The sequence below is a fragment of the Taudactylus pleione genome, unplaced genomic scaffold (genome assembly GCF_031769625.1).
Source record: "Taudactylus pleione unplaced genomic scaffold, aTauple2 ptg000702l, whole genome shotgun sequence".
Lineage (NCBI taxonomy): Eukaryota > Metazoa > Chordata > Amphibia > Anura > Myobatrachidae > Taudactylus > Taudactylus pleione.
The window spans coordinates 336140-363452 of record NW_028285104.1 but is presented as its reverse complement, the minus strand read 5'-3'; the positions used below and the strand labels follow the sequence as shown (position 1 = coordinate 363452).

Genomic DNA, 27313 nt, shown 5'->3' with positions numbered 1-27313 from the left:
ACCTCAACCTGCACATCAAAACTTTAGCATCATAATAATAATACAGGAATAAATAATATGCAGTTATTTTAAAATGTGGTAAGTACCAAAAACAATTATTGCATATGTGCCAGCTGTAGATGGTATATGTTTAATGCTCGAACACTGCACATGAATAAACACAATATAAAATGTGCAGGTGTCCCAGCGTAAGTATTAATTCTAGTGTTCAAAAAAGCAAGCAAACAAACAGTTGCAATACTGCTTTTTTCACTTGCTGCGGATACCTGTTGATAAAGTATTGTCAATTATTACAGCATTTATATTTATTAGCGCCGGAGTGGTAATAGTGGAGATATTTCACTATTACATTTATATTATTTGTATAGCCAGATTCTTATATTTAAAATATTTTATATGTTTAGTTTTTTAAAGTGTGCACACATCCTTAATTTGCATAATAAATATAATAATATAATCTGTATATGTTATTTAAGCATGCATTTGGTTTAGTTATCACTAATTTTCTTTTCTCTCATTTGTTGTCATTTGGCAATATTGAGCAGGTTCTATCTTTATGTTGGCATTTTGGGATGAGTGATGTAGGGTGCCGGCCATTTTGGGGCTGGTATTTTCATTCTTTCATTACAAGGTGTGAGTTAGACAGAAGCATGCACAGATCAGTGAGATCCGTGCATGCTTCTGTGTAAAAAATAGCTATAAAAAGTGTTACAAATTATGTGGGGTCCCCCCCCCCAAAGCACGGCCAGCACTGGGCTTTTTTGAGCCAATCATGGTTGTGAAAATACGGGGGTAAAAAGACGTAGGGGTCCTCCATATTTTCAACAACCAGCACCAGGGTCAGTGAGCCAGTCGTGGTTGTAAAATACGGGGGACAAAATGAGTAGCGGTCCTCTGTATTAGCCATAACCGGACTCTTTCTAGGGCGGGTCTAATGCCACAGCCGTGGGACCTGCTTCATGGGCACCTTCAGCCAAAGCATTCGCACCCCACGCTAGTCAGCCGAGGTCGGGGATCCTTGGGGAGGTTGGGACCCCCCTCAATAAAGGGTTTGCCCCTCTTCAGGGCACCCCAGGCCTGGGCTAATAGCCTGGGGCTATCCCCAGCACCCCTTAGAGGTGGGTGCCAGGTAGATTGTGTAAAAAATAGAATAAATAATATTGTCCTTTACAGGAGATCTAAAGGTTCCAGCAAGCCTCCTCAGCATCTTGGTACTTGGAGAACCACAAGTACCAGCATGAGGGGCATTAAGAGCCACACACACACTGAAGGTTTTAATTTACACATGCACTCACTCACTCTCACCTGCACTCACACAACATACTTACCTTGTCCCTAGCGCCGGTGTGTCCCCTTGTCCAGTAGAATCCACATCGGGACCTGTAAAAAAAAATAATCTATATATATATACTCACCTACCCCTTGGTTCCGGTCCTCTTCTGTCCATGTAGCTGATAGTTTGTGAATGATGTGACAGCCACTGCATTTCCCATAAAAACACATTAGCTGAATGTTCATTTGGCTGATAGAGGCGAGCATCCTCCTTTCAGTCAATGAGCGGTTCCCACCACACTCAGCTACAAAAGGTATTTGTAGCATTTGCATATACATGCAGAAAATGGGATGTAGTCATCGTGCGGGATGCAGACGGGTGAAATACCGGCGCTGAAATCCCGACAGCGTTGGGTTCCCGGCACCAGAGTCTCCGACCGCTGGCATCCTGAAGGTAAGTAGAGGGCGTTAGGGTGCAGGGTTAAGCATATGGGGAGGGTTAGAATTCGGCACTAGGGGGGGAGACATTTTATCTGGCAGCCTGCCAGCCGCAGATGTCCGCGGCATACACTGTGAGATTTCTCTCACAGTGTATTAGCCCCAACATCTGTGCTCCGCCCCCGGGGGGAGGAGACATTTCCCTGTTCCTTCCATGGGAAGGAACACAGGAAATGTCTGTCTGTCGGCAGCGGCTGGGCATACACTGCCAGATGCCCTCTCCCGGTAAACATTACAAAGCGTAACCAATAGGCTACAGCTGCACAACACCATCTTCAGATGGCTTTAGCTGTGAGGAGCAAACTGCTTAGTAAATCCAACAGCTTTGCATCCCTCATAGACACCTTTAGAGGCTGTGGCTGCTGTAGGAAATGGAGGGACCGCGGAGATATCTGCTGCGTTACCTCTTTCATACACTAGGGTGATACTAAATATTTGTGGGTATCCCCCGAAAATGGGTGTTTTCAGGGAATAAGCCGCAAATGTTTAATGATAAATAGGCCCCTCAGTGAGAAACACAATAGGGAGACAGGCAGATAAAGTAATGCATTCAGTAAAAGCTGGTGAACTGCATGTACAAATAAATGAATGTATTTCCAGTTTGTTTTATTGCTTTGGAATCTGAGTCATTTTTGTTGCAAATGGGCCTCTGACAGAAATACAAAAGCAGCAGTTCTATATAGCAATAATGGGGAAACTTTGTATTGCGTTTAGAAAGGAACGTTTATGTTTAACTGAATTATGTCAGGAGAAACACAACTAGTTATTTCAGGGTATTTCCTATAGATATTTTCCTTATCAAAATGTCTTTGAAGTTGAAGTAAAGACTGAGGGCCTGATTGAGAGATATAGGCAAATGCAATCGCAGCTGCGCTTTCGCATGGAAAGCAGCTGCGAAAATATGCTAATGTTTCCAAACCTTTTCTGAGCGTAGGGACGCCCACTGCTGCCTTCTCAGATCCGTCAGATGACGTGCATCAGTGTAACCATCAGTAACATCGATGCAGATCGGCCAGCCACGTAGCTTGTAAGTCAAGTCTGACCAGCCGCAAACACTGCAGCTCTCCTGACACGCTGACAGCTCTCATGCTGAGAAGGAGATTGCAATAGCTAATTTATGCGCGGCGTTTAAACGGTCAGACACGCCTGCGTTTGCTTGACCACTTCCCATTACTTCCCCTAAACGCTGACCACCGGTCACACAGTGTGGCTTACACGCATGCGCCATGACAATTGCTCTATCTGCGTAAATATCGGCATTGCATACATTTCTGAATCAGGCTGGATGATACCAAGCAATGATTAGAATGTTTCGTTTTTAAAAACCAGTGATACGACCTAATCAAAACAATTTACTTGTGTTTATATCTGCAGATCGAGTGATCTACAGGTATATCTGTAGATGATGGTCGTTCATACACACTGAACGGCCATCATCTAACCGGCAGCCGCGGCTCCCGCTGGCAGGGAGACGGGGCTGCCCCCCTACCCGCTGCTGCCGCTGTGTGTGTACGAGCGGTCTGCAGGCCGCCTGTACATACTTGCTGATGGACAGATATGTCTGCAGACATATCTGTCCATTAACTGTGCAGCACAGCTAACGCGATATGTCTGTGAACGACACGGTCCACAGACATATCGTCTGTACACACTGGCCGACGGCCAGCAGATATATTGGCCGATCCATTGGTCGGCCAATATATCGGCCAGTGTGTACCTAGCATAAGACTAGCAAGATAAAAATCTTTCGCCTTGAGGTATAGCTAGTAATTGATTTATTTAGGTCTGTTTGGCAATAGGGACTAGTGATGTGAATGAGATAAAACATGTCACAGGCAAGACTGCATTTAGGGTTAGTAATGTGAATGGATATGGACTAAGGGGCTTATTGAGAGATTAACGCTAATGCAATCACTCGTCGTTTCGCAATAGTGAAAATTTGCTAATGCCTTCCAAAGCTTACCCGAGCATAGGGATGCCCACTGCTGCCTTCTCGTGATGATGTGCAACAATGTAAACCATTGGTGCCCAAACTGTGCACCGTGACACCCCGGGGTGCCTCGGGACATTTGTAAGGGTGCCTCAGGTTGGTAGTCCAGCACCAAATCAAATTAATTATTGCCAATGTAATGTAAATATGTGGACAAAGAGAAGCAAAAACCTGTCCACCACCACATAACTGATCCTAAGGATGACAGGTAAGCACAATTTACTTCACTTTACTACATTTATTTCTGAATTTCTCAATAACAAACTTTTGGCTTAGGGGTGCCATGAAAACAATGCTGTTACTCTAGGGCACCGTGATTCAAAAAAAGTTTGGGAACCACTGCTATAAACATTGGTAACATTGATGCACCTCGGGCAGCCACGCAAGTCTGACCTGCCTCATACACTGCAGCTCTCCTGGCATGCAGGGAACTCTCATGCTGCGAAGGAGATTGCAATGGCCAATTTATGCACGCCCATGAAACGGCGTTTAAACGGTCCCTACACGCCTGCATTTGCTTAGCCACCCCAGTTGCCCCCCTCAAACGCTGACTACCTGTCACTCACTTTGCGAGTGGCTCCGCTGTAGGAGCGTAATCGCAAACCATACGCTGCGCATGTGCAATGGAAAACAGTAGCTTGATCTGCGTAAATATTGGCATTGCATAAAGCTCAGAATTAGGTCCTAAGTCAGTAACTGGGCACCAAAATACTGTCTGTACAACACCAAGGGGCCTATTTATCAAGGTGGAGTTTCAAAAAAATGATGCAGATTATTAATATATAGGCCCCAAACTATTTACGGAAAACAGAAGAAAGGTAAATAAAAGTAAACATAATTACCATAAACCTGTTCCTATCCTGTACCCTGAGGCAGCTGACTGTGTGGTAGACACTGGCCTAGATAGATCCTTGTGAGATTGTCTTTTATAATGAAAGTCACTGTGACATTTCATAATGCACATAAATATATGAAAAAGTATAGTGTCTGGAAATGTCTAAGTGTAAAGTTGTGAACAAGTGTGGTTTGGTTTGGTGTGACTGCCATGGAAAGTTTAGTCTGTATAAAAAACTAAGGGAAGACAATAGTTGCAAAAAGCAAATACACATTGGCTGTGTGCGAGCAAACATTATTCATACTGAACTATTTACATAAGGTGTGCAGCTAATAAACACGTTTAGAGACACTAGTGAGATAATGTTCCATCCCTGTTATTTTCTTACATAATTCTAATTTCATTATAGAATACATGTATTACCTTGCCATGTCAGGTCTATTTGGTTGATCTGGTCACTGAGTGGTATTGCATCTTATTCACTGAAATGTGCATCTTAGCTGCCTCACGAGACTGCACAGAGTCAGACTCAGTCACACACAGATATACAAGTGTTACATATCACATTAATCAGAGCAGTCTTGTGATGTGTTACCATCGCGTTGCGACTAAAACACACATTTGAGCGAAAAAAATGCCTGCTGCAAGTCGCAGTGCAGAGGACCAGGCGTGCTGAGAAGGTCTGTTTGGCGCAACTGTGGCAATAGTGTATGAGGACACATCTATAAACAGGTGCACATGGTTCATGCACAGAGATGTCATACAGCCAGGGAGGTGTGAGACAGCATAGAGAAGGAAAGTCAACTGCATTGGTTATAAAAAAATAAATGAGTCAGTATAATATTACAATTATTTTCTCATAAATGATACAATGTGCATACAAACATTCAGTCTAAGGGGCCCATACATCTAGCTGCTATTGCAGGGTCAGGGAATCAGGGATATATAATATGTTGAACAATCCTTATTCCCCTGATCCCGACTCGAATATGGGTGAAATCGGCGAGTCAGGAGTTTTACATGTTGCATTTCCCTGATCCACCGATGGATCACCGATCATCAATAACCGCGGATCGGCAGAACGGGGAATCAGGGCTGTAGATGTATGGCCTGCTTAACTCCAGAAAAATATTGATGCAGAATGAATCTGCTTGATCATTCCAAAAAGAAAAGTGTTCTAACTGCCACTTGTTCGTAGTTAAAGGTGGGTACACACTATAGAGATATATCTGCAGATGATGGTCGTTCATACACACTGAATGACCATCACCTGCATGCTGCAGCGGGTCGGGCCGGACTGGGGCCGGTAGGGGGATTGGCCTAATCGTGGAAGGCGTGGCCACGCCCCATTCGAGAAAAAAAACACATTTGCGTTGCGTGCTGAGGAGGGGAGCGCTGTGTGCCCCTCAGCCCGGCGCACAGCCAATGGGGGGCGTGATCAGTGTTATCGTTTTCCCCGTTTGACATAGGAGACTGCTCGGGCTGCTGCTTTAGCAGCCTCGGACAGTCTCTTAGTGCAGCCCAGCACACAGCAGTGTGTGCTGGGTTGCTGTGGATGGGGAGCTGTGCCGGACCCGGGTAAGTAGTACCCGCTCGTGGCTCCACCCCCTCTTGGCGCCCCAACGCCCCTACAGATATGTCTGCAGACATATCTGTTCATTGGCTGTGCAGCACAGCCAATGCGATATGTCTGTGAACGACGTTTTTCACAGACATATCGTCTGTATACACTGGCCGACGGGGCACGATATATTGGCCGATCAATTGATCGGCCAATATATCGTCCAGTGTGTACCCAGCATTACAGTGGCTTCAATTTAGAATTTTCTTTGTATTTTCCTAGATATAAACAATTAGTAGCTGAGCTGGCACTATTCAAGGAGGACCCAACCCCTACATACAGCACAAAAGAGAAGGAAGTTCGAAACGCGTTGTGCTTGCTGCATCGCTGTGTATTATCTACAGGCTAATGTCATGTGCCAGCCACTAGAGGGAGCCGTGGACAGGGAAAGGCAGCTGGACACAGAAGAGAATGCTGGATAGGAAACAATATGGCAGGAAAAAACAGCTGAACTGACACCAGAAAGCAGGTGAAACACATAGCAGGAGGCAGGATGCCCCTATTGCTCAACGATAATCAACACTTTCTGACAATAGGATGCCAGCATACCTCAAATTTGTACTTTTCTCCATGAAGGTTTACAGAAAGGCTTTGCAATTAGAGCAGTGAAAGTAGAATAATCAGCTGTGTGTACCTTATTCAATACAAGTTTATTTACAGAAGATCTAATCAAGAGCTTGTTTTAAGCAGCCTAAAATGTTTGCCCCTCCATAAAAATTTTTGTGGCTCCATAGGATCTCAATCTTGATTTGGAAGTGCTAACACTAGAACCTTTTCACCCTTAGATAAAGTATCACTTAGGTGATTCATACTAGTGTAAAATTTGAGGTGACATCTACATTGGCTATAAGAGTGGGAGAACTTCAAGTTTTATGGTACAAGGAACCATTTCTGAACATACTCTTGGAAAAAGTGGTGCTAAGAATAAATGCTCCATTCTTGCTTCAAGTGGTTTTCAAGTTTTATGTCAACCAAGGAATCCTACTTTGATCTGGTGAGATCAATTTCAGTATATTTTTCAAAATGAGTTTGTAAGAAAGACAGATCATCTCTTTGTACTTCATGAAGGTTCACATCAGGGTCAAACTCCTTCCATAAATAAGTTGGATTAGAGAAGTCCTCTCACAGGTTAATAAGAGGTGCCAGAGGCCACATTCCACGAGAGAAGTGGAGACTTCTGGGTCTCAAACATCAGCGGATGATCTTTGTACAGCAGCAGCAAGGTCTTCGCTTCATACATTTTCCAACCATTATCTTCAGAAGATACTCCATCCAAAAAGTAGATTCTTCCAGCAATGGATTAATGAAAATATTTTTAATGTGCATAAATGTGATTGTGTTTTTGCCACCCCCAAATATGAGGCTGCCATGGAGCCTGAAGAGGAAATAATCATGTCATGTCTACCTGATAATTTCAGTGAAGTGGTCCAGAGTGGATAGGAAAAATGCTTAGTAATTCTCTTTGTGAACAACCAGATTTACAAAAATAGAAGAATATGTGAAGTGGGATCTCATGGCTTCAGCACGGTCTACAATGGTAGTTTGAATCCACTGCTAGATCAGCTTTCAGTAGACATGTTGCTTAATTCAAGACTAGAAGTCTGGTTTATTATTAATTGGATTGATTTGCAGTAGTACTGTACTTAATAAATCAAAGGATTAACACATCAAATGAAAGCAGTCAGCTGGTAAAATATTTTCCTGATGTTCCTAAGAAAAGATATTTGAAACCAGAAAAGTACACAGTGAGATAGAATTGAAATTATGTCCATCTTACCAAGAGATGTTGGCCTAGCTGCCTTCGGCGATGCCCTCTTTGGAGAGGACTCTGGATGTGGAGCCACTGGTTGTACAGGCCTCGTCTGTTTGGCTGCCAATTTCTTTAAACTTGCTTGTCTCTTCTCAAACATTTCCTGAACGTCAGCCAACTTCTGTAGCACTTTCTGAACACATGCCTAAATTTAGGAATATATGTAAATTACAATTTGGAAATGGTGTTAGAAATAATAAGATTGTATTACTATGGATACTAGATCTTGTCATTTAATTTACATTATGGTTATCATAACGACATTGGAGACACAAATACAAAATCACTTCATATGGCATTGGGCCACCATGTGTGCCATGTATGCTACGTGGCATCGATCTTACCAGTGCCTGGAATTGTGTAGGAGGGATGCAGCACCTTGACATATGATTAACACGTGTTGTGGTCATCAAACCATTCGGTCACCACACATGCTAGATGGATGGGCCGCTGTCATCCTGCAACACTTCTCCATGTTAGGAAAGAAATGAACCCGCAAAATGAAATTGGCTGCAAGCTATACAGTAGAAGTTTGCAGACAGATGATCTGCCGTTGTTCTGTTGTTTTTGCCTTGCAACTAGAATCAAAGTATGGACATCATAATCCAGCAATATTGCCTTCCGCTCACTGTTGTCCTTTGCTTCTCCTCAGTATCATACCGGCATCACATAAGGCACAGTACCATTAGCTGATCTGTCTTTGCTTGTTCCAAATGCACCCCAACAGTTATCCCTCATTCAAAGTCATTTTAGGTTCCACTTGTGGCCGTGTTAGCCATAATTATAGGCATAATTATTTGTAAAAAAAACCCTGGTCACGCTGACATGTTCATTAATGCAGGATCTACACCTGTGTGGTAGCTTTTGCTTTCAACAAGTTTGGTGTCCCTCATTTACCTGATTGTTTCCACTTTTTTTTTACACTACCTGTTCATCACTAACAAGGACATTATGCACTTTTTGGGAGATTATCCCACTAGTGGTTTCCACTGGTAGAGAACTATTGAAGACTAATGACAATGACGGACATTTATGTGACTAAAATAGAAATAAAAGTATAGTATCTATAAAAAAAATACATTTGCAATCTTTTAAAATTCCTTTTCCATACATGCCCCCAAAAAGAGCAGCTGTCCAATGTCCCCTCATTGTACCACAGTCTAGAACAGGACAGACCAGGTGAGTCAGGCAGCAGGTATCGCATCGTAAGTCGCACATAAACAGCTCATTATCAGTGCAAAGTATATATACAGACTGACCGATAACTGGTGTAATCTCTAACTTGTGAGAAGCCAGAAGTACTGCATCCAACACCAACAATAAATGATAAACTTAGATAAAAACTACAGGTTTTATTAATTCGGATCTCAATACTGTAAAACATTCTCACTATTAACTATATTTAGGCTTTAAAACTGTAAAGACTTCAAGGAAAACCAGGATTATATATTGGTGGGAAAATTCAAGGTGCTGGAATAATGTAATATTTGTATGTTACAGTCACAGGAGGTGCAGTAACAAGAATGCCTATTTAAATATAACAAAGGTTGCTGGGTGCATCGTGGGTCGACTCGCACAGTCTATGTCTTGTTCCGATAAAGGTAACCTCTACAAACAACTCATGCACAAATGACACCTCAAGACTGTGATGTGGCACTAGATCACGTACATGGAAAATGACCACAATTATAGTAACCACTAAAAGAAAAGTGATAGGAGCTGAGAATGTGTAGTTCATGGCCTGCTGCCAGCAGCAGGGTGTGTGTACATGTGCCTGCTGGCTCCACTTTTCTTGCTATAGCCCAGGGGTGGGCAATAAGCGGCCCTCCAGCTGTTGTTGAACTAAATCCCATCATGCTTTGCAACAGTTTTAGCATGGCCAAAGAGCAAAACTGTGGACGGGCATGCTGGGATGTGTAGTTCTGCAACAGCTGGGGGGGCGCTTATTGCCCACCTCTACTCGAGATGGACCGTTATTTAATAGTTTCATAAAATTGTAAATGCACCACATAAAATTGCAATTAAAGATTAATTTCATTTGATGGAGTGCAGCATATTACTTTAGCAGGGAAGAGCATTTGTATGAAAGGAAAAGAGTGCCTAGCCAAAACAATGTGTTTCTAGGTCAATTAGCACATAGTTACAATTTAAAATTTCTAGAAAAATATCTTGTAACATTTCCTATATGTTAATACAGTGTGCAGTACATTTATAAGGCCATCACTATTTGTACTAACCTTCACTACGCAGGCCAGATAAACTGGAAATAAAACATCTACAGGTCAAAACTGACAGTTGAATCTAGCGATTTCCAGGTAGAGGTGATTAAATTAACTGGGGGGGGAGTCACAGGGGGTAGTTGGGCACAAGCTGTGGGAACTGATAGGAGGAGACCATTTGGTGCTACATCCAGCTCTGGGGGAGAAGACAGAAGAAGGGCTGTGCCTGGAAGTCTGCCAGCCAGTGAGAGCTGTGAGGGGAGGAGGGTGAAGGGGCCACACTCCATCTCTCAATGTGCTTGCGCAAGACAGACATTAGCAAGATATATATTAGATGTAGAATTTATATACCTCATCAACATTACAAGATTATCTTACCTTGATTTCAGAGGTGAGGATCATATCGTACTTGCGGTAGAAATCTGTTGGATTAGCCAGCTGGTGACCTCCTGAGCTTCCCATGAATTTCTCAATATCTCGTAGAGCTGATTCTGCACCATCCTGAGATTGGCACTTGTCCACAGCTTGAGAAGCCAGAAGGTAAATTCCATCTTCACACCACTGGTTAGCCTGGTAACATACAGAACAAGAGGAGCAGCCTAAAATAATGCTTCTTTGAGGAATCCACAGGCACTTTGGTATTACTGTATATGACGTTTACAAGAAGTTAAATAAACAATTGATTACCGTGCATTTAATTTACCAGAAAGTGTTAAAAAAAAATGTATCCATATATCAATATTCATTTTAGGAAAATATTCCTGTGAACTTCTTCATTTTTTATACACAAAGTACATTAATCATTTTATAAGATTGTCATTGTTACAGTGGCATTGTCAGAAGAATTGTCTGCACTGAAGAAGACTGGTTGTCACAGGGAAGGGTCAATAATATGAGGGAATACTATGGTCAAATATAAAATATAATGATTAAAGAGATGCCACACATTTTCCGACAGAGAATGTGCAGGTCATTGTGGGAATATACAGTGCAGTTACTTTGAAAGTAGCCAGACCAGGTTTTCATCATATCTGGTTCAGTGTCTGGTAACTGGCACCTGTGACATGGTGACATAGAGATCACACTATTGGGGACCATAATTCAAGTGTCATGTGACACGGTTGTGTTACTGTGCTTTACAGCCCATTGTCCAGGTTCAGGCCGCACAGTTACAATTTGAAGGGATTGTCCTGACATCCAGATAGTTGTCATTTTTGTCTCTACTAGCGTGAAGTTGGTAAATATGTACCACTCTGAATGGGAGCTCACCATGATGACAGAGGGAATTTAAGGGTTTTTAAGAGAGAGGATGGGGCATTAGGAATGCCCTATTGCTAGATACAACCCTGGATGACATGGCACACTTTCACTGGTGTGATCATGTCACTGAAGCAGGGTGGCTATAGGCACAGGAGGCCAGTTTTGGGAGGTATGTATCAGAAACAGATAAGAATACCCTACTCTGGCTGCACAAAAATAAATAAAATATTTCTAAACTGTGCTCACCCTATCAAGTTCCTGGTGTAACTCCAATGATTTTCCCAGGATGTCATACTTTTTCTTGGTCTCGTTGGTGAAGTCATCACAGATGCGCCTCAGTTCTATACATTTTGGTCTTATAGAGTCCACTGCATAGTGATTATTTTGTATCAGCTGATCACCATGAAGTGCATGCAGCTGAGCTTTTTCCAGTACGCCCTGATGAATAACAGAAACATCTAGATTAAAGTGAAACAATCAACGCTATTTTAAACTTGAAAAATTATATAATTTAGTGTATGCTACAAAAGCAATTTTTACTCTGTTGGAGAAGAAAGGCATGTACAGTATGTGCAAGTTTAATATGCAGCTTGAAGAACATAGGCCTTAGTTGGATATATCTCTGACTTGAGAAATAAAAAGAATGGAAATGCTGGTCACACGTTGCAATATGATTGGGGTGGAACAGTGGAAATATCAGACAGAGTTTTTAAAAACACAATAATACTTTTCCGCTTCCTAGAAAGAAGAGAAAACAGAGGTTCCTCTATACATACTCAACTCGCTAGTGTTACTGTTAAACCAAACAATCACTTATATTTTACTTATGTGCGTTTCTTTAACCAAGCTATCTAGAATATGAATTTAAGACAGAGGGTAATTATATAAAATTTTATATAACAAAATAGTCACAATACAGCTCATTCCATGAAATTATTCCATCAGTTGCAAAAATAAATGAAATAATATAATCATGAAATTATAAATAACTTTGCTTTTCTTTTGTTCATCCATAGTTCCAATATTAAAATAATTAAAATCTACTGAGAACCATACAAAAAATTGTAACTCTCCAAATACCACATTACTTACATTGGAATGACCCATGCTTAAATTATATACAACAGAATAATAATACGACATACTGTAGTAAACTATAAACAAGTTTCTTAAAAATAAAAAGGAATAATAAGAGAAAATAAGACTTACTCCTATATGTAATTCTGGTGCCAGGAAAAGTTGGACAGAACTTCAATAACCAATTGTTCCCTTCCCCCTTTTGAAGTCACAGATAGGTGTGGTTATGTATAGGCTAATGGGGATTTTACCACCGTTTTTTATTACTCTTTTTTTACACACACAGGAGCTCGGTAGAGTCATCATCATTTTATGATAAACATGCATGTGTAAAACGCGTCCAAAACACAGATACTGTATGAGCAGCTTGCAGAGCTGGATGAATATCATTATGCATCTCATCAAGGGTAGAGCGTGCCAGGCAGATGCCAGGAGAAAACTAGTATGTGCATCTGGTATATGTCAGGAGATGTGGTTTAGCAGTGTTAGTAGTAAATGCAATATCCAACTTTCAGTACATCTAGTACCTTAATGAAGTATCATGTACATAAGACATTTGCTGTCAGTATTATTAGAAAAATAAGATTGCATTTACCATATAATATACAATAAATACAGATGCAACTATAACATAACAGTACTAATTAAGTTCAATTACATTCAAATATCCATTCTCCAAACCTTTAAAGAAATAGGAATTTGCTTTCATGCCATGGACTAGTGTTCCCGCTAGGCTGTTTTAGAGGGGTACCGCGCCCTGCCCTTATGGCGGCGCCCTATCTGTGACCCGTTAAAAACCTGCCAGTTGCTGACTCCACAGACGGTCCCACGAGCCGTGTGGTGGGGAGGGGGTTGGGGAGATTGCTGGTGGCGTCTGCCTACAGAGGTGACCTAATACACCTAGCATCTATATGCCATACGGCGCAAGACACACAGATGTTCAAATGTTGCACATTAAACTGATAGTGTAATCTAGCAATGTAGTTTTCCAGTTGTTTTATTTGTGCACATAAGACGCACATTCTGAGAGACAAAGACACTAGGCGCTGCTAAGTAGCTCGGAACCTGGAGAGCCGAGAGGGGCTATTTCTCTCGACTGAAGCCACAGTGTATGAGGACACATTTGTAATGGTGGGTACACACTACACGATATGCTCCCTGAGCGATATCGTGTAGTGTTGTCCCCGGCAGGCTGTGCTCAATGTCGTTCATGACATTGAGCACAGCCGCTGAACGATATCATTAACGATATCGTTCAGCGCCGGGCTCTCTCCCCCATTCCCTGACATGCAGCAACTCGACGAGATCGTCAGGTTGGCCTGCATGTCAGCCCGATGAACGATGATGACGAACGACCCGCGGGAACGCGCGTCGTCGTCATCGTTCATCTTTTTGGTGTTAATAATGGACGATAAAGTGGACGACTGAACGATAACGATATCGTTATCGTTCAGTCGTCCACTTTATCGCCCAGTGTGTACGCACCATAAGTGTAAAAATCTCTTGTATCATAGACCACAGTAGGTGGCTGGTTAGGGCAGATGGAAAGGTGAGACCAGAGGCAGAACTAGCGGTGGTGCAGCTGGTGCATTGTACTGGGGCCCGCCACAATCTAGGGGTGCGCAGACGGTGGCTCTATATTGATTCAGGCTGACACATTATAGCAATCCGCCACTGCACCGCGGGCCGTAACAAAAAGGGATGCGGTTCGGGCCAGTGTAGAGCAGGATGGGCCCCCCAGCTCTTTTTTTTTCTCCCTCCTCCCCTCATCTCTACCCAACCCTTCCTTCCTCTCTGCCGGACTACCTCTATTCTTGCGGCCGGGGATCCGAAGCTACGATCTTGTGTCCGGCCCCAGCATGCATGAAAACTCAAGGAGGAGAGAAGGAGCCGCCCCTCCATGCCTGCAGTCCTACTGTGGGCCCAAATATGTAATGTTATACATGTATCACATTTGTAAAAAAAAAAATATATATATATATATATATATATATATTGTGACAGGGACAGGCTGCTTTCACATGAGGTTAATGTGAAGCAGCAGGTTTTTGCAGAAATTGAGTAATAAAACAGCATGGTAACAAGCTCCAGTCCAGGTTTTCCTGGACTCTGTTGTAAGCCTCAAGCCAGGCTAATTAGCAGCACCTGTTATCTCTCTTTAAAGCTATGTCAGTGCCGGTCCACAGTGATCCTGACGGTGAATTAGTCACCCAGGTTATAGGCTCGGGGGTGACTAGTGTTGGGGATCCTGGACCTGATGGTCCACTAAAAGATCTGTGTTACAGTTTGGAAGATTCTGTGACCCTGCTATAACATCTTGCCTATGAACACGGCACTGTCCTGTATACCTCCATGTGGTGAGAAAATAAATAGTGGATGGCACTCAGGGTTTTGCTCTCCTATTAAAAATTTCCTGAAAACTGGAGTACTGTGGGTCAACGTTTCAGCGCGCAAACCTTTTTATCAAGATCGTCCTGATAAAAGGGTTTGTGTCCTGAAACGTTGACCCACAGTACTCCAGTTTCCAGGAGATTTTTTTCTAAGACAGCAAGACCCTGAGTGCTATTTGTTGTTTTATATATATAACGACAGGCTCAATCCACGGCACTCGACCATCTGGGGTGCCCTTGGTATGTGACCACACCATCTACATAAAAAATATCATACAAACTCGGCACTCACATGCTTTTCAAACTGCAACTCCTTTGAACATAGGGAATGTTGGTTCCAAAATATTGCAATAATTTGTTAAGCTGGCCCCGCTTCACGGTCATTCCCATCTAGCCAGTCCCTACACTGATTCTCAGATAAATGAACTTGATCTGCCATCTTGGCCTCAAGCTTGCATACATTTTAAACAGAAAACTGGGTCCTGCCTTAAAGAGACAGGACCACACCCAGGGCTATCAGTTAATAAGCACCTGGAAAAAGAAAAAAGTTTGTCTTACATTTGAAAAACAGGGTGCCCTAGCAAGTGTGACCACAAAATTTAAATAAACGACAGGCTCAATCCACGGCACTCGACCATCTGGGGTGCCCTTGGTATGTGACCACACCATCTACATAAAAAATATCATACAAACTCGGCACTCACATGCTTTTCAAACTGCAACTCCTTTGAACATAGGGAATGTTGGTTCCAAAATATTGCAATAATTTGTTAAGCTGGCCACCACTTCACGGTCATTCCCATCTAGCCAGTCCCTACACTGATTCTCAGATAAATTAACTTGATCTGCCATCTTGGCCTCAAGCTTGCATACATTTTAAACAGAAAACTGGGTCCTGCCTTAAAGAGACAGGACCACACCCAGGGCTATCAGTTAATAAGCACCTGGAAAAAGAAAAAAGTTTGTCTTACATTTGAAAAACAGGGTGCCCTAGCAAGTGTGACCACAAAATTTAAATAAACGACAGGCTCAATCCACGGCACTCGACCATCTGGGGTGCCCTTGGTATGTGACCACACCATCTACATAAAAAATATCATACAAACTCGGCACTCACATGCTTTTCAAACTGCAACTCCTTTGAACATAGGGAATGTTGGTTCCAAAATATTGCAATAATTTGTTAAGCTGGCCACCGCTTATTTAAATTTTGTGGTCACACTTGCTAGGGCACCCTGTTTTTCAAATGTAAGACAAACTTTTTTCTTTTTCCAGGTGCTTATTAACTGATAGCCCTGGGTGTGGTCCTGTCTCTTTAAGGCAGGACCCAGTTTTCTGTTTAAAATGTATGCAAGCTTGAGGCCAAGATGGCATATCAAGTTCATTTATCTGAGAATCAGTGTAGGGACTGGCTAGATGGGAATGACCGTGAAGTGGTGGCCAGCTTAACAAATTATTGCAATATTTTGGAACCAACATTCCCTATGTTCAAAGGAGTTGCAGTTTGAAAAGCATGTGAGTGCCGAGTTTGTATGATATTTTTTATATATATATATATATATATATATATATATATGCAGTCAGGTGCATAAATATTGGGACATTGACAGAATTTTCATATTTTGGCCTCTACTCACCACCACAATGACTTTGAAATGAAACAAACAGGATGTGCTTTAACTGCAGACTTTCAGATTTAATTTGAGGGTAATTACATCAAAATCAGGTGAACGGTGTAGGAATTACAACGGTTTCTATATGTGCCTCCCACTTTTTAAGGGGCCAAAAGTAATGGAACAAACTAAACAATCCTAAATCTAACTTTCACTTTTTAATACTTTGTTGCAAATCCTTTTTAGGCAATTACAGCCTGAAGTCTGGAACGCATAGACATCACCAGACGCTGGGTTTCATCCCTGGTGATGCTCTGCCAGGCCTCTACTCCAAATGTCTTCAGTTCCTGCTTGTTCTTGGGGCATTTTCCCTTCAGTTTTGTCTTCACCAAGTGAAATGCATGCTCAATCGGATTCAGGTCAGGGGATTGACTTGGCCATTGCATAACATTCCACTTTTTAGCCTTAAAAAACTCTTTGGTTGCTTTTGCAGTATGCTTCGGGTCATTGTCCATCTGCACTGTGAAGTGCCGTCCAATGAGTTCTGAAGCATTGGACTGAATATGAGCATATAATATTGCCCGAAACACTTCAGAATTCATTCTGCTGCTTTTGTCAGCAGTCACATCATCAATAAATACAAGGGAACCAGTTCCATTGGCAGCCATACATGCCCATGCCATGACACTACCACCACCATGCTTCACTGATGAGGTGGTATGTTTTGGATCATGAGCTGTTCCTTTCCTTCTCCATACTCTTCTCTTCCCATCACGCTGGTACAAGTTGATCTTTGTCTCATCTGTCCATAGGATGTTGTTCCAGAACTATAATGGCTTTTTTAGATGTTGTTTGGCAAACTCTAATCTGGTCTTTCTATTTTTGTGGCTCACCAATGGTTTACATCTTGTGGTGAACCCTCTATATTCACTCTTGTGAAGTCTTCTCTTGATTGTTGACTTTGACGCATATACACCTACCTCCTGGAGAGTGTTCTTGATTTGACCAACTGTTGTGAAGGGGTTTTTCTTCACCAGGGAAATAATTCTTCTGTCATCCACCACAGTTGTTTTCCGTGGTCTTCCGGGTCTTTTGGTGTTGCTGAGCTCTCCGGTGCGTTCTTTCCTTTTAAGAATGTTCCAAACAGTTGATTTGGCCACACCTAATGTTTTTGCTATCTCTCTGATGGGTTTGTTATGATTTTTCAGCCTGACGGCTTGCTTCACTGGTAGTGACAGCTCTTTGGATCTCATATTGAGAGTCAACAGCAACTGATTCCAAATGCAAATGTCACACCTCCAGACCTTTTACCTGCTTAATTGATAATGAAATAACGAGGGAATAGCCCACACCTGTCCATGAAATAGCTTTTGAGTTGATAGTCCCATTACTTTTGGCCCCTTAAAAAGTGGGAGGCACATATAGAAACCCTTGTAATTCCTACACCGTTCACCTGATTTGGATGTAATTACCCTCAAATTAAATCTGAAAGTCTGCAGTTAAAGCACATCTTGTTTGTTTCATTTCAAAGCCATTGTGGTGGTGAATAGAGGCCAAAATATGAAAATTCGGTCAATGTCCCAATATTTATGCACCTGACTGTATAATATATATGCCTTTTTTCCTGTCACCCACTACCTCTCCCTGTTACCCTCTGCCTTTTTTTTCCCATCACCCACTGCCTCTCCGTCACCTACTCCCTTTCACCCTCTGCCTATCCCTGCCACCCTCTCTCTGTCACACACTGCCACTCTCTGTCACCCTAACCCCGTCACCCACTGCTTTTCCCCATCACCCTCTGCCTCTCCCTGTCATCCTCTGTCCTTCACCATAGCCCCTCCCCATCACCCACAGTCTCTCCACATCACCCACAGCCTCCCCCCGTTCACCCATAGCCTCCCCTGGCACCCACAGCCTCTCTCTTTCATCCAGTCTGTCACCATCTGCCTCTCCCTGTCATTGTTCCCCTCCGTGTCACCCGCAGGCTCGATCCATCACCCTCTGCCTCTCTCTGTCATCCTCCCCATGTCACTCACTGCATCTCCCTGTCACCTTCTGCCTCTCCGTATCACCTGCTGCCCATCACCCATGCCTCTCTCTGTCACCCACAGCCTCTTCCCATCACTCACAGGCTCCCCTGTCACCCACAGCCTCTCTCTTTCACCACTGTCCATCACTGTGTCACCCTTTGCCTCTGTCACCCTCTGCCTCTCCCTGTCACCCTCTCCATTTCGGTGTCACTCACTGCCACTCCCTGTCACCCTCTGCCTTTCCCTGTTATCCTCTCCCTGTCACCCTCTGCCTTTCCCTGTTACCCTCTCCCTGTCACCCACTGCCTCTCCCTGTCACCCATTGCATCCTTGTCCTCCTCTACCTCTCTCTGTCACCCACTGTCATGTGGTAGAAAAGGAATTTAGGGTAGGGTGGTGGAGGGGGGCCCAAAGCATATTTTTGCACCTGAGCCCACCACTCACAAGTTCCATCACTGAGTAAGACCAACATAATAGTTAAAATAACCCCTTTGCCAGATGGAGAGTGGGAAGTAAATCAGGCATACACTGCTCTAAAGACATGTACAAGAAATTAAGAGTGTGTAGAGCTGTATGCATGTCAGGATGCCTTCATGAGTATACCTCATCACATGCCTGTTCCACCTCTTTGCTCATAAGTTTCCATGCAATTATAATATGGCTGCATTGTCTGAGCACACGCAGTGCGAATTCTGCAAATGGGCGTACAATGAACTCTGGGCCTGATTCAGACCCGGTCGCAAGTGTTGAGCGCTCGCAACCAGGACGATGGTGGCCCAGAGCGCATGCGCACGACGGAGCCGGCTATTAATAAAATTGGTTAAAGAGAAGGAAAGTGCGCTCAATTGATTGAGGTTCGTATTCGTATGTGATGACTATAGTATAAAATAAATAAACGTATTTATTAACTTGTAAAATATTCAGATGGATTAATAACTCTAATGCTACTTCCCACCAGGGTAAATGTAGTGACGACAGTTGTATTGTCCTTCCTCCCCTACTCACTGCTGGGGTCAGTTTCTCCTTTAGGGATAACTCTCTGTATGATTTGTGCTCTTGGCAACTATCATATGCGTTCCCCAGGGAAACTGCTGTGCAGCCGTAAGTGAGTGAAAATGTGGTCATCTCTCTCCCTATTAACCTGTGGGGTATTAGCGTCTCCTTCAGGGATAACTCTCCGTATGATTTATGCTCTAGGCTTCTATTATACGTTCCCCAGGGAAACTGCTGTGCAGCTGTCAGTGAAGGGTAGGGGGGTGAGAGGGAAGGTGAGTTATACATTTTGTAGGTGGCGTCCCGCACGTATACTCCCCACTCTCTCCTGTTGTTAACTGTAGGACCACTTGGTGGAGTGCGCTGTGGATTATCTTATTGTCCCAGGTGTTGTTTGGGATAAAATGTTTCAGACAGAATCCTTGATACCGTCTGTCTGGTCCATTATGTGCTGTAGCAATATCCACTGGAGCCTCTTGTTGAGTGCTTCAATACATATGCAATAAGTCCAGCTCCTTTAGCTTCAGGCTTCTCCACAGCCCATGGTAGTCTGACGTCACTGCCCTCCGCTCTGCTTAGTCAGTGTCTTCAGGCTGCGGTCTCATGGCCCGGCTCCCTCATTCAGTCAGTGAAACCGGAAGACACTGACTAAGCAGAGAGTGGACTTATTGAATATGTACTGAAGCACTCAACAAAAGGCTCCAGTGGATATTGCTGGCCCCACTGGTATCTATATGAGGTGTAGATTAAGTTTAGCCCTCTCCTATTCTCCCTCTATACGTCCTGTTTAGGTGAGCTCATCAGATCTTTTGGCCTCCAATATCATCTCTATGCTAATATGAGGTCGACCTCTCTATCTCTAACTGTCTCTCTGCTATCTCTTCCTAGATGTCCCAGCGCTTTCTTATTATGCTAAAACTGAACTGATCATCTTCCCACACTCCCGCATAAGCTTACTTCTGACACTGGTCATCTCCAGATTGGACTACGGTAACATCCTCCTATCTGGCCTCCCTGACTTCTGCCTCTCTCCACTCCAATCTGTCCTCAATGCTGCTGTCCATCTCATCTTCCTCTCCAAACGTACTACATCTGTCTCCCATCTCCTACAAGCCCTACACTGGCTCCACTTCACTTTTAGAACCCAATTCAAGCTTCATATTCTCACTTACAAAGCCCTCACCCATACCTCTCCGTTACATCTCTGACCTTATCTCCCTTCACACTCCTGTCCGCCCTCTTCGCAACGCTAATGAATGCCACCTCTCCTGCCAACTGATTACTTCTTCCCACAACCACCTCCAAAATTTTGCACATGCTGCTCCCTACCTCAGGAATTCTCTACCTCTCCCTATCAGACTCTGCACCTCTCTGCAAAACGGGCTCTCAAGACCCACTTCTTCAACAAAACCTTCCATCTCTCATCCTAACACTCTGTCCCATGCTCACTATTTACCCTGTCACCCCTATCTGTCTGCCCCTCCCCTTTAGAAAGTAAGCTCTCATGAGTAGGACCCTCTTCCCCATGTGCTTTTCTTTCCCTTACTATTATTTATGAAACCTAACCCTTGACTTCTGCCACCGTACTACTTATTTGAGTGTTATGACCGCTGTTGCAGCAATGTTTATATAGCATGCACTTGTCCTGCTTTGACTTGTACTGTAAGTCATTGTTCTCTTGTTCTGTTCAATTGTTTATGTACTTTGTTTTGCGCTGCGGAACCTTTGTGGTGCCATATAAATAAAGGATAATAATAATAGTTAACAATACAGTATGTACATGACAATGAAATGTTCATCAATAGTTTTAAGAATTGTTCCAGGAAGTTTATCTGGTATTATTTTATTTTGTTCTGAATGCAAATCAAAGTAGTTTAATTGGCTTGAGCTGAATATTTATGAGTTCATAAACTGCAATTATGACCATGACTAACAGTTTTACCATGTTGGAGACGTCTTTCTAAATACAATCGCCCTATCCTTCCTTCCTAGTATTCAAATCTTAAGATCTGTTCTTGACCATTTTATAGCCATATACATATAGGTGTATATTAACAAGTCTCTATTTTCATGCCACTCCCTTAGACAACACCATAAAAAAAAATCCAAAAGTTTAATTATTCAACTGTGTTAATATTGTAAGTACATTCTCTAATATATACTGTATCCACTGAAAAATCACTGGTGCCTAAAGTTCAATTTAAAATTTATTTGAATACATTTAATGCTAAATACCGCAGACTCTTTCAACAAGATACAATAGTCATTAACATAATACAAAATGAATGCAAGTCATGGGTAAAAAACTAACTGGCAAGTTACATAGAGCACCTATATATTTCTGTACTGTGATATAAATTTATAGCATGGGTAAAAATAACAGTAAACAAGAACGCTAGAAAAGTATTGGATTATAGAAAGTTATTGAAGTAGAGAAATTCAGCACCTTTGAAAATCCCTGGAGGCATCTTCTTTGCATCTCCAAAATACTGTTCATGTAGACAATGAAAACGTTTGGTTGGGGTCATGGTCAGGCCAAAAACCGAAGTCTCTGCTTGAGGTTGATTAAATGGTTTCCCATGGGTTACTCTAGTGAGAACTTTATTCTGCAAACATGGGGCCTAATTCAGTAAGGATCGCTATTGCGATCGCAGCAGATTTACGTATGCAGTCTCTCTGTTAAAATATGCTAACGATAGCAATCGCAATCCTGTCAGAGCCGAATATAAGGACGCCCACTTTACCTTACACACATCCGTAATACTTAGTACAATCGGAGACACACGCACACTTGCACAAGGTCTTGCTAACCATTGTACGCAGTGAAAGCCCAAGCTGCGTATGGCATACCAGTGGCTAATTTATGCACGCCCCTGTAAGGGCGTTCAAACGCATTGGCAAACCAGCGTTTCGCCAACCACTCCGTCGCCACCCCGAAAGGATCACTTTCTGTCAGTCACTCTGTGATGGGTCGCAGTGGAGTCTTTCAACACACGCACAGTGATGCATAGGCATGCGCAGAACGCAACAATAGGCCGATTGCGTGCGTAATCGCAGTTTTGATCGGTAATGAATCAGGCCCATGGACTGTATGAGAAAGTAATTAGCAAGTCTCTTCTGAAGAAAGGTCCTACAAGGTGCTAGATCTGCTATAACACTTGCACATTATCACTAGAGGTATGTATGTGGTTTGTGTTCTGATACAAGACCGGTCTAGTTTCAATGCTCAGACAATACACAAAATTATTAATGCATAAATGCTGGTTGCAATAGTAGAACAATCACTGTGTCCCGATGATCACACAAATCTCTGACAGATCTGTACAAAAGAATATAGAGTGTAGAATCTAAAAAAGGCTAAAATTATACCTATAAGTCACTGTTAAATTTGCTTACCTCTGATGAAGCTGTGGTCACAATGAAACGCATTAGGACTGATCCATGCTACACAGCCCACTGGATTTACCCACTTATCGGACACTTTTTCTTTATGACATTACCAAGAATCCAGCTCACACTACCATGGAGGGGCCCTACTACCATAGTGCAAATAGGAACTTTTGCCTCCATACTTCAAGCCACTGGACTGGTAATACACCATTTAATACACTATTTATTTCTTGCTGGACACATTTCCATCTATATTTCCTACTTAGGATAAACTAAGTTGACATATGAATATTGATTGCCAGAATCAATACTGGATAATATTCAAATTGTCAGTTTATTATACTAAAAGTGGAACTGTTTGCTGTATTTCTAAGTATATGTGTGCAAGTTAGTTTTTTTTTAGTACCTTTTATAGGTTATTAATAAATGTTTCTATTTAGCTCTGATCCATTTTCATTTTGAGATTTCTCTTCAATAGAATTCAGAATCTAGTCAGCCAAATCTAGGAGCCAGTAGGATGTAGTAAAGCCAAGAAAATGTGCTTCCAATGATTAGAAAATGTTAGAGTGACTCTAAGGTGATGTCCAATGGCAGCACCTGGACACTATGCTTTCTCAGCTACAAAAGCGATTATGTTCATATAAAGTCACATGGTAGTAAAATTCTCCTTCCCTGTCACATGACGTACACTGCTGCATATAGCATTTTCCTAGGTAATCTGCTCTTATATTACAGGATAGAAGTGTTTCCGCTTCACTTCAACTTTCACAATGGTGGTGATTTAGCTCTTATGAATTGTGCTTCGCTAGCTGGAAAAAATTCAAGCACACCCATGTGTCACCACCCATAGATTTCAGCCAAACAGAAACACATTACTGTAGTGTAAAGATTCTAGTATGTTAGTTTGCTATGGTGGGGTTGGCATAATTGAGGTAGACTACCTCCACTATCCTAATCCCACATTAATAAATTAACATAAGAAATCAAAAGTCACAATCTAATAAGCTAATTTTGCCTGACCCATCTTGTAGTTTATTCACCGTCATGGTACACGGTGAATATTTCTGTCAACCCATAATGACTAATAAAGTTGTGCTCAATGATTTCGTGCAAGCAAGACTAATGGAAGCAATCATCTGGTTGCTATGGGTTACTGTACCGTGTTGGTAAGCAGTACTCTATGGAAAATGTATGAAAACTGCTGCTAAGACCAGACGCGCTGTAGCCCACAGCAACTAATCTTATGTTTGATATCTGTTTCTGAAATATATTAGAGAAGATTACCAGATTAGTTGCTATGGGTAACAGCACCTTTAATTCTCTAGGCAGAAAACCAAGCAGTGTGGGTCATTTACCTGTCCTCTCTCTTCCTGTTGCTTTAACTCTTTGAGAAGTTGCTCCACTCGTGCCATACTATCTCCTATGTCTGTAAAAGCAGCTTGAGCAGCCATCAGTGTATCCAGGGTAAGCTTCAGCTGTGAAAAATGAAACCGCAGTTATGTCAATGATACAACAATTCTTGCTTCATTATTTGGCTCTCGGCCTTACTTGGGATTTCCAGATGCACTGAAACAGTTACTTGATCCTGTAATCTACTACTGTTAACAAAAATGCATTCAAGTTGGCAGGGAAGGCAAACAAAAGAGCAAATGGATTAAGTTCCTAGACATATCAGACCAATTATGTTATTTAGTAAGTAAAGCCACATAAAGCATTTTAAACCGCATTAGATAAGGTATGAGCACCTTGTTTTCTTCACTCTTCATCTGCTGTACTAGGCAGCTCTACACGACATGAATTTCATACCGACAACTTGTTGGAATAGGTTCACTATCTAAGGCTCATATTCAGTTAGTGGTGAGCGGCGAATGCGCACACAACCACTAATTACATTAATCCAACATCACAGATTTTCCTGCATAACTCTATAGAGTGTGAGGAAAATCTACTATGTTGGTGGTTGTGGAACATCTGGAACACCAGCACTTCTCTGCCATCACCGCTAATTAGATTGCCACCAGTACCGCTTTTATACTTAAATTCCGGGTCTGACCCAGAGGTTGGAACAGGGTTCCAAACCGGATCAGACCCGGAATTTAGCAGGCGCCAACCCAGGATATTCCCAAGTTTGCGCCGTTCACACCGGAGCCGGGTCTGCAGTGACCCGGCTCTTCCAGCGTGGAAGTGGACGCTTGAAGATTATGTCATCTCCAAGTGCCACTTGAGCCGGCCAATCGTCCGGCATGCTCCAGGTGACGGTGACCCGGATCGCGCCGGTTACACTGTAGGATTTCACGGGTCATTCCCGTGTTAAACCCTGCAAGTTACCTGGGTTGGCTTGCCGGGTCACTCGACCCAGGAATCCAGCCCTGTCCCCTTTTACACCAAGGAGCTACCCGGGTTAACGCTGCAATAACCCGGGCTTTAGCTCTGGTGTAAAAGGGGTATGAGAAATACATCCACATACTCCATTTAGTGATATCCATCTACCACTTCCCTCAGAATTACTAGTTCTGTCTGATCCCCATTACAGAGAGATGTTCTTACTACACTACTTATCTATTCTAATTTCTTCTCACATTTGAATTTGTGGTAAATATAACAGGTTACAGATTTTCAATAGCAAAAAACATATACTGGGAAAATAGGACGCAGAGGTCTGACACTCAGTCAGTACAGACACAAACACTTTTTATTTATTATATTGATTATGCTGCATTTTCAATGTTGCCCAATAAAACTCATTGCTGGTTATTAGGATTACCTATATTCAGTATTCTCCCCACGCTTTATTTGTCTTGCGATCTGCCCGGTAAAAATCCCCCACTGCCCAGCACTGTAACATCGGCGGTGCAGCCGCTGCATTGCACCATGGCCTGCACCCGCCGCTAGTGTCCCACAAGTGTAGGGCAGACCGCAGTGAGTAGCAGTCTGCCCTACACAGAAACAAACACACAGCTGCCAGCGGAGTCATACAGACTCTGATTGGCTGCTCCGGCCATGGAGGGAACCCACTCAAGAACTCCCATTCTGGCTCCCCCCGCAGCAGTTGATGGGAGAGACGTCATGACGTCTCTCCCTTAGTGAAGAACGGGCCAGGAGCAGCGGATGGCGGCGGTCGTCGGCTGGAGCGGGGATCAGGTAAGTTTTCTATTTTTTTTTTGTTTTGTGAGTATGCATTACTGTATAAAGGGGGCTGCTACTGGGGGCACTGTAAAGAGGGCTGCTAATGGGGACACTGTACAGGGGGGCTGCTACTGGGGGCACTGTATAGGGGGGCTGCTAATGGGGGCACTGTATAGGGGGCTGCTAATGGGGGCACTGTATAGGGGGGCTGCTAATGAGGGCACTGTATAAAGGGGGCTGCTACTGAGGGCACTGTATAAAGGGGGCTGCTACTGGGGGCACTGTATAATGGGGCTGCTACTGGGGGCACTGTATAGGGGGCTGCTACTGGGGGCACTGTATAAAGGGGGCTGCTACTGGGGGCACTGTATAAAGGTGGCTGCTAATGGGGGCACTGCATAAGGGACACTATTTAAGCCTGCTAATGGGGGTACTGCATAAGGGGCCAGTCTGGGGGCACTATTTAAGCCTGGGGGCACTACATAAGAGACCAGTCTGGGGGCATTACTTCAGCCTGGGGGCACTGCATAAGGGCAAAGCTAAACTACATTGGGCAATGCATAAAGAGAAAAACTACAGGGGGCACTGTATTAAGGGCACAAATACAGGGGGCACTGCATAATGGGCACTTTTGACTGAGAGCCAGTGGTGGAGCAGCCAGAGACCTGTCGGACTGGATTGGTAAGGGAGATACTCCTTTTCCCGGCGTGCGCATAATTACGAAGGCCCCCACCTGGGTACTTTTTGATGCCACCCGGCTGGAAAAAAATTCTGGGGAGAACACTGTATATTGTTATGCTGTGCACTGATGTGCCTCAAAATTACAATGCGGAGAAAGAATGTGCACCCTTATGGCAGAATTAAACCTTCCTAAATATTTTATATATTTTAAGTTGAGCTGTTATATCTATCATTTCCTTAAATGCAAGATTAACTTTTTGTACTCAGAAAATCATTTTGAGGGTGTTTGCTTCATGCTGCCATGTTTCTCTGACATTCTATCCCATACTATACTATACTTGGTCTTTGGCTCTAGGTTAGAAAACACCTGGGGAGATGCTTGTATCTCTTTAGGTTGCCTTGTATACCTGCCAGTGAGTGGTAGGTGGGAATCATGGCTAACTTATACCTCTTTTCCACCAAAAACCCGGGTCCGACCTGGGTTTTGGACATGGTTCCAACCCAGGTC

General features: G+C 43.0%; 1 protein-coding gene across 2 annotated transcripts in view; it reads right to left on the bottom strand.

Moving 5' to 3' along the window:
* MCF2L2 (MCF.2 cell line derived transforming sequence-like 2) overlaps positions 1-27313 on the bottom strand; it is a 382435-nt gene that overhangs the window by 215983 nt on the left and 139139 nt on the right. For both annotated transcript variants that reach the window (XM_088456383.1, XM_088456384.1), the window contains exons 10-13: positions 24354-24473; positions 11752-11943; positions 10624-10815; positions 7994-8171 (exon numbers count right to left, since the gene is read on the bottom strand). In XM_088456383.1, the coding sequence (XP_088312509.1) occupies positions 7994-8171; positions 10624-10815; positions 11752-11943; positions 24354-24473 (682 nt within the window). The remainder of the gene's footprint in view (positions 1-7993; positions 8172-10623; positions 10816-11751; positions 11944-24353; positions 24474-27313) is intronic.